General features: G+C 37.2%; 1 protein-coding gene across 2 annotated transcripts; it reads right to left on the minus strand.

Moving 5' to 3' along the window:
• Positions 1-1,573: 1,573 nt before the first annotated feature.
• On the minus strand, positions 1,574-7,930 carry LOC136242511 (diacylglycerol lipase-beta-like). 2 transcript variants are annotated; one of them, XM_066033947.1, is made up of 13 exons: positions 7,741-7,930; positions 6,690-7,521; positions 6,280-6,366; positions 5,031-5,155; positions 4,783-4,915; positions 4,640-4,723; positions 4,503-4,589; positions 4,202-4,276; positions 3,783-3,985; positions 2,583-2,655; positions 2,283-2,450; positions 2,081-2,223; positions 1,574-2,003 (listed from the first exon to the last, which is right to left on the minus strand). In XM_066033947.1, the coding sequence occupies exons 1-13, from the start codon at positions 7,833-7,835 to the stop codon at positions 1,658-1,660; spliced, it is 2,451 nt and encodes an 816-aa protein (XP_065890019.1). In that variant the 5' UTR covers positions 7,836-7,930; the 3' UTR covers positions 1,574-1,657. The 2 variants fall into 2 exon arrangements, with proteins under 2 accessions (XP_065890019.1, XP_065890020.1); XM_066033948.1 differs by lacking the exon at positions 1,574-2,003 and having other exon boundaries at positions 2,087-2,223; positions 2,330-2,450.
• Between the last annotated feature and the right edge of the window lie 84 nt (positions 7,931-8,014).

Genomic DNA, 8,014 nt, shown 5'->3' on the forward strand with positions numbered 1-8,014 from the left:
AAACAGTACAAACTATTGTGCATTTTTATTTTTGTCTTTTAGCTCCTCAATCATCAGATACTCAACTTCCGGTGTAACACTGCCACCGATTTTTCTTTTCACTTCCATGCTATTTGTCACCTGAAGTTGCTATCAATAAACCCTCAAGCGCTCTTTTTTTTAGTAAAATTACTACAGTAACTCATCCAAAATTTTCATGCCTTTTGGGTGAAAAATGACAGACTAGTTCTATTTTAAACATAAGAGTGTAGAATAACAAGGGGCGTGCCTGTTGCCTAACACACAGGTGCTAAAAATTTAGCAATAAGCCACAGACTAATTAACGACCATAATATTTCCATCAACATAAAAGATAGCCCTGTTTTCCCATGCGACTTGGGAAGCCTTACACAAACTGTACAGAGCACCCTTAAGGCAGGTGTGTTAGTAGCAAAAATGTCCAATATATTGTCACCCCTTGTAGGAGAGTCAACTTGCTGAATGAAACCTCCAGAACTAAATGTATCCATAAGTAAGCTATAGATTTCTGTTGGATATGCAGAATGAGAAACTAAATTATTAGGCCAGTCGATGTGTGGCAAATTGGCATCCCCTGTAATCCAAATAATGGCATTCTTATGCCTAATATGCAGTTCTTCAATGAGTTTACATAGTTTCTGCATATAATCAATGTCTCAGTTTGGAGGTTTGTAAAATGTTACAATAATGAGAACCTTACTTCTGGAGAGAGCAATTTTACAGACCACAACTTCACATGTTGTATCCACAGGAATACTAGTACAAACAAGAGATTTGTGACAAGCAAAGAGAAACTGTTAAAGCATCACAAGCAACTTGGTGCAAGAACACAGACCGGGAATCTAAGTCCCACCATATGAGATATTTTCATCCCACATTGAAATATTGGTCCCATCTATGCTACAAACCTAAGGTTAAACAAGGTTTCTTAAAATGTTTGCAATGGAAATAGCTACAGTCAGCGTAGACTGGGAAGAAAGCTTTAAAGGGGATCGTTCACTACCTTGACCAACATCATTCACCAGTGTAGTAAGTAGTTGACCGCTAATTCACAGCATCAACCTCCTTCTCACCAGTAATACTGTACCATATGTACTGAACAGCTCGGTTGGCTGGTTACATTACACATGCACATGCTTTTTTATGACATGCAAGCATGCTACATTCTCACACATAGCTGTAATAATACACTTGAGGTGCATAGCAATTTACAGCCTGTATTGTAATAGCTAGGTGTGCGTTTATTAAAGCTATTGGTTCATTGAATTTTAACACTACCTACCAATAATGTAGACATGCATACAGTTAAAACCTTAGTTATTCAAACCTCTGAGGATCACATGCAGCTCAGATAACTAACTTTGGAGTTTAAAATAGCCTTATAAAACAACACAATGGCAAAAAGTTAAAATTTTACTCAGTAGTATTCTAATAGAATGCTCACTACTCTAATAGAACAATCATTTACCGAGTTCAGTTAACTGAAAGTTTGGATAACTGTGTTGATTTTAATCAAGTTGTTCTCCATACTTACATATAGCTGTATAACTGCAGAAAATTTTACTACTAACAATGATTTATGTGTAAAGAACAGTCATTGAATGCTCGAGACACTTTTATACAGAGAAAATGCTTATAGTTACAACCATGAGATGGGAATATCGGTGTCTTCATTAGTAGGATTATTGTGTATTTCTACCTCAACTTGTTGGTTATTACCAATGCCAAATGGTGAATCCTCCTCCATGGCGATTGGATTTACTGCCGATGTGATTAATTGTTGCTTGTCTGATAATTTACTATAATGGACAGGTGGTGTGCGAGGTACTTTGTGTTTTCTTTGGATCTTCTGATGATAGAAACGGTCGACGGCATTTATTACAAGATTTGGAAGGTGGTGATTAAACATATCAGCATCCACTATGATATGGCAAAATTCCTCGTTTGATTCCCACACAGCATCAACCTCCTTCTCATCAGTAATACTGTAACATATGAACAGTAGTCTATATAGGGCGTTCTGCTCTATTGGAGTTGATTTCATCATAAAATAATTACTTACGTTTTGCGCACTTTTCCACCAGTGTCCCTGATGTACAGCACCCTGCCAGGCACAAATGCTGGTGTCTGCTCCACTGCATGTATCTTTTCCACAAATTTGTGGAGTCTACTTTCCTTTGTCTTTCTTCGCCACATCTTACCAGACTGCAAAAACATTCAAAAGTACCAAATCAGACTTGCATACACAAACAGACTTCTTTTACCTCTTTAGCAGCCAATATATTCCCTACATTACTTGATAAAATTTCACCTGGAGTCTTTAGGACACCTTCCTCTTCATTTGAAAAATTATAGAGATCAGATGCTTCAAACTCTTCATAGTTGTGTTGTTGTCGATAGCAACAGAACAAGTATGGGAAAAGGATGGCATGCTATAGGAAAGCAAATTAATTTGTAGGTAAATACCATTTAGAAAAACGAGATTTGCAACAACAGTTGTTAATAGGGGTGGTTGTCTGGATTTTGAAACACTGCACATTATCAGGTCAACAGATAGTTGTTACCTTAGGAAGATCACATTGCTTCAATAGATTTACCATGGTTCTTTTGAGATATAGCAGACCACGAAATGTCATTCTGTAAAGTTCAAGTAGCATATATTATACAGTGTGCATAACTGACACAGTTAGTATCTTTCAGCACACATGTAATAAGAGCTTATACTATATCATAGTATGTCATACAAGTACAATTTTTTTGCGGTACATAATTTTTGCAGTTAAATGACTTTCAGCATTTTCTTTTGAGGATCACTTATTATTCATACACAGACAGCCCATTATAATAGCATAGACACGTACAGCCAACAACTTTGAAAACTCCATGAAATTTACACCCCTTAAGTGTTTGTACATAATATATAAAAATTCACTACACTGCAAAGTACTTCCTACAAACTATTACAGTGGTCCCTCTATTTTCTGGTCATCAATTATCCATTATCCAAACTGTGGAAATGACTGTTCTATTAGAGTATTTTGACAAAGGTGTATGTTCTATTAAGAGTATTTGAACAGAGTTCTGTATATAAATGAATGGGCTTTTATTATCTGAACTTTGCGATTATCTGAACTCAGCCAGGGCCCAGTGAGTTTGGGTAATGGAGGAGGCACTGTATACTTAGTCAGATGGCCAACAGTCATATTCTACAGATTGTGTTATTGCAACATTCCCTTGATAAAGCAACAGTGGCTGAGCAGGCAGTTATTTACTGTGTAGTATTTTTTACTACTTTAGTACTGTTTCAGTTAGCTACATCTGCTTGTCACCACAATTGACTGTTCTATTAGAGTATCTTGATCTCTCATGCAAGATCTGCATACTTGGTGTCCTACCACAACTGTACCAATTATTCAATGGTTTTAACCAGCCACTACTACAAAGCTGCAATTGTGATACTCTTATAACTCTAGTGTATACCACAGGACAGTAAATTCGAGACCTCAAGCATATAGCAGAAAGTCTGAATGCTATACATAAGTTATAGCAACTAAATAATTACTGAAAAACATCAATAATAAGGCTGATTTCCTTTACGGTTGCATTGAGGTTTTCAATGAGGCCTCATAAATGGGACTACTCATTTTGGGCCTCATGGGTGGCTCTATTTCTGAGGTTTCTCTGTATTGCAATCTGATAGAACATTGCACTTTCACATAAAATTGTAACTGAGATAAAAAAACTATAACCATGATGAAACTGACCTGGGTACAATGTCACTTCCATAGATGATAGTAGTAATGAAAGGTTTAGAATACTCCACTAGTGGTAGTGTAAACAATGCTCCCGGTGGAGAGAAGGAATAACAATGGAGGTTTTCATATCTACTATGATACAACACTGCTAAGACAGCAGCAACACCAGCTCCCAGTGAGTGACCAGTAATGATCAGCTTGTAGTCTCGATACTGGAAGACATTATAGAGGGGAATATTAATGACTCATGGGTGTATATAGACTGCTAAGTATACATGCACGATTTTGTATCCAGAGTGGTGATTGTTCTATTAGCATGGTTCAGTAAAAATATAGTGAAATTAATAGCTGTTTGGTATAATTATAAGTCGCGAGTTAGATGGTTGATACAAATATTGTGAACGCAGTATGCAAGCAATGTAACTTACCTGTTCAGATCTGAATATTTCTGTCAACCTCGTGCCAATAATTTTCTTGATATTTTTGGCAGCATGAAGCATTCCCTATTATGGTATCATGATAACAATTATATAGTTGTATAGTCCTAGTATCTCACAAAACAAACTAAGTATACAGTAACTATATATAAATTATGTACAGATTTCCTTTATTCATATAGCTATTATCGGCATTATATAATATTATATATATTACCATATATATGAGTGTTCAAGACATAGAGCCTAGCATTTCAGACATGATATGCTAAACCTGGTCATATTAACATACAGAATGAACTTTCATCACTCGATCATGATACGCAGCATCATCCACATGTATGCTAGTCATTGACAGGTTCAAGTCAGTCAGAGCATCCTGAGATGGTTAACGTGATCAACACTGTTAGCTTCATAATACATACTCACTTTTAGTGACATTGATCCACGTATTGACAACACCACAGCTTTATTAGGATGGTCAAAGCAGAGTGAAAATGGAGGCAAATGCACCTGGATAGTAATATATATTATAATGCACATTAATAGAAAACCAGTTTGTTAGCGTATACCTCATTCTTGAATGAAATGTAAATTATGTCTTCATCATTTGTTAGTTCAGAGCGCACTCTCATTGCTGCTGTGTTACACAGGCAACAGTTATCATCAGTAAAAACTTCTGAACGCCTGCTAGTTGCTCTGCATCTACACAAGGACAATATCACTAGAGCAAAATGTTTTCTATTTTATGTAGAGTTACAAAACCCAGTATACCATCACATCAGTTAATCGATTATTAAAACCCACACAGTTTGCTCACCTGAGATGGGTACACACACAGGCAGTGCCTGCTATTGGACTGATGTACACGTGTGCTGGCCATCCATATATGCCAATAGCAAACTTCAAGTAGTGTCTGATATTTTTTCCTAGTAGTGTGGTTTCCTATATAATTTCATGGGATTTAAGAGAAGATGTGCTGGAGCAATTACAACATGAAGCGATGCTAAAAATATACATATACAATGGAGATAATGATTAAATGATACCATGCACAAAATGTTTTTTTCAGTGCTAGGTATTAATAGTACACAACTGTTAACAAAATCTGTACCTATTTGTTTAAAGCTGCCCCCAAAAACTAGGGAGAAAATGTGAAATCAAAGGTGGAGGCTAAGAAATGGCTGCAGTGATGCCGGTTAATGCTACATTTTAATAGCGTAATGCCAATATTTTTAATGGCATAAATCTGTTAAAATGATTGGTATTGACACAGTCTATTTCTTGGCTGCCTCCTTTGATCTCACTGTTTATTTTTTTGGGAGGCTACACATTTTTCACAGCTTGGTTGTTTTGGTATTATGTAATGTATGTATACTTGTTGGATGAACGTTCCATTAGGATGACTGTTCTATTAGAGTGACTTTAATGTTCTATTAGATCATACATTATTGAGTTTGACTTTTGCATTATAACTCTATAGCAGTTACTCTGATTCATTTTGCACCACAAATGCTTTAAGCTACTATATATCCATGCAGCAATTTTAAATTCATCACTTACAATCTATGATTTTTTTGTGAACCCCAATGACCAGCTATACCCATGAGTAGTTTACCATGTAGGCTTTACAGTTTATTTTCAGTGAACAAAGATTAGTAACGGTTACAGTATTCAAACCAATGTTGATACCAAGATGCACTTTTAAACCCCCTCATGTCTGCCATATTCCAAGGCTATTGAATAATGCATTTGAGTTTTACGGCAGCTTTTGTAAATGTGCAAAAAGACGAAGAAGTATATAAAAATCTTGTGGACACTTAAAGCAATTATGCTCAAATTTCATATGTGGACTACTGGCATATTTCCATAGTTAAAATTTTCTAAGACAAACTTATATGTTGAGGTTGCATTATTGATCTTCCTGTTAATGATGAGCTGGTGTGGTGCACTGGTGCAGAGCGCTGCTGCACGACACACTGCCGTGTGCCTTAATACCTGTGTCACAGATTTAAACTCTTTATATGCAAAAGTACTGAACATATTGTATATGCTATACACAAACTTACTGGAGAGTGGAAGTCAACTGGTTCATGTGGTGTGTCCATTTTGTAGCCTGGTGTAAACTGGTCATCAGCCATGATGTTGTATGTAGCCTGACAAGAAAATCACGGAACATTGTTGTATTTATGTGTGATTGCAATATGTTAAATACTGTGAAGTAATGAACTGCAGTAGTACAATACAATGCTAACTCTTATGCTAGTGAGGTGATTGTACAATCAGAATTGAAGTTACTTATGTAGCGTTCACCTGCAGCAGTCCGAATATTGGTACTAAGAATAGTGATGGAATTATGTATCACTTGGTAGATAAAGAATTCCATGCATGTAATTCTACTTGGGCATGGCTAATTCAGATCAGTATGATACGATACACTAGCATGAATAGAGACACTAACACATACATAGATCCTTACAGTTTTCAACTTAGCTCCTGGATCATAGTTGGCATCTTTCTTCCGTTCCTTCTGATCACGATACACTAACATCAGACCAGCCACAAAGTCTGACAATACAAGTTTGTTGCCCTCAAACAATATTGCCATACTATGAGCAATGTCCTCTAATACTTGTTCTACTGATCTGGTCTCATTACTACAAACACAACATAGCAAAACTTTAACCCGTTGTAGCCACTGTTTCTTGGCATTAGTGCTATACAATTTGTGGTTTTTGGGAATACCCTTGACAACTGCACTGTTGACAATTTTGCCTTTACGCACTGAGCGCTGAATACCCTGTACCATGACAGTTACATCATTGTCATCATTACTGGCATCGTACTCATCATTGTCATCATAAAAGTCCAATTCTTCTATCAAGCTTGGTGTCTGCAGTCCCAGTGGGTCAAAGTATATCAGAAATGAAATGCCAATGATTACGAGGATGATTATCGAGCTAAGCACATATCCTCTGATTCCTCGAGTGATTCGGTCTTGATGCTGACAGTCAATGTGGTTTTGTATGTACAGGCTCCAAGCCACATAACCACCAAAGGCACAACCAAGTGCCTCTGCAAAGTACAGGAATGCTCGGAGGCGTAAGAAATGGGGTAGCAGATGACGTGGTTTATCATTTATGACTGTTCCCCTGCTGCTCACAAAACCCACCAACCCTTCAGAAACAATCACCAACACTTGAATGGCGTACTGGCTGCATGTGTATGCAAACACAATGTCCTTCTGGTGTTTATCTGGAAAGCAGTCTGGATCAAATATTATAACAGTCATAAAAATCAATCCACCTAACCTGTGTGGAGATTAACCCGGCATTTAGCTATTATTACTACACACCAGTGTAGATATAGCTACAGTAAAGCCAGGTAGCTAGTTCAAAATACTGATAGCACAGGATCTGCTGCAAGCCATCTTAGCTTACTACAAAACCGAACAGCTACATTGTTTTAAGCTGAGGAATTACAGTAAGTTATAGCTACATGCAATTAGTTACCACACAAAGAAGGCTTACAGTGCAACGTGTAGGACAACACCGAGCAGAGAAGATACCACAAAGTCGTCACTACCAGAGCTCCAGGTATTACCGCAGCATTTCAAGTGTGGCATGATCTCTTCTTGACTTACAGTTGCTGTTACACAAGCCCGAGTGTATAACGGGAGTGGCAAAATAAAAACAAATCCTTAGTGCTTTGCTAATTACCAAATAAATAAAAGGGCTCCACCCATTCTTTGATATAGTCTACCGCCCAGTGTGCGGGTCCACAATCACGCACCCAGAGCATTAC

Source organism: Dysidea avara, chromosome 13 (genome assembly GCF_963678975.1).
Source record: "Dysidea avara chromosome 13, odDysAvar1.4, whole genome shotgun sequence".
Taxonomy (NCBI): domain Eukaryota; kingdom Metazoa; phylum Porifera; class Demospongiae; order Dictyoceratida; family Dysideidae; genus Dysidea; species Dysidea avara.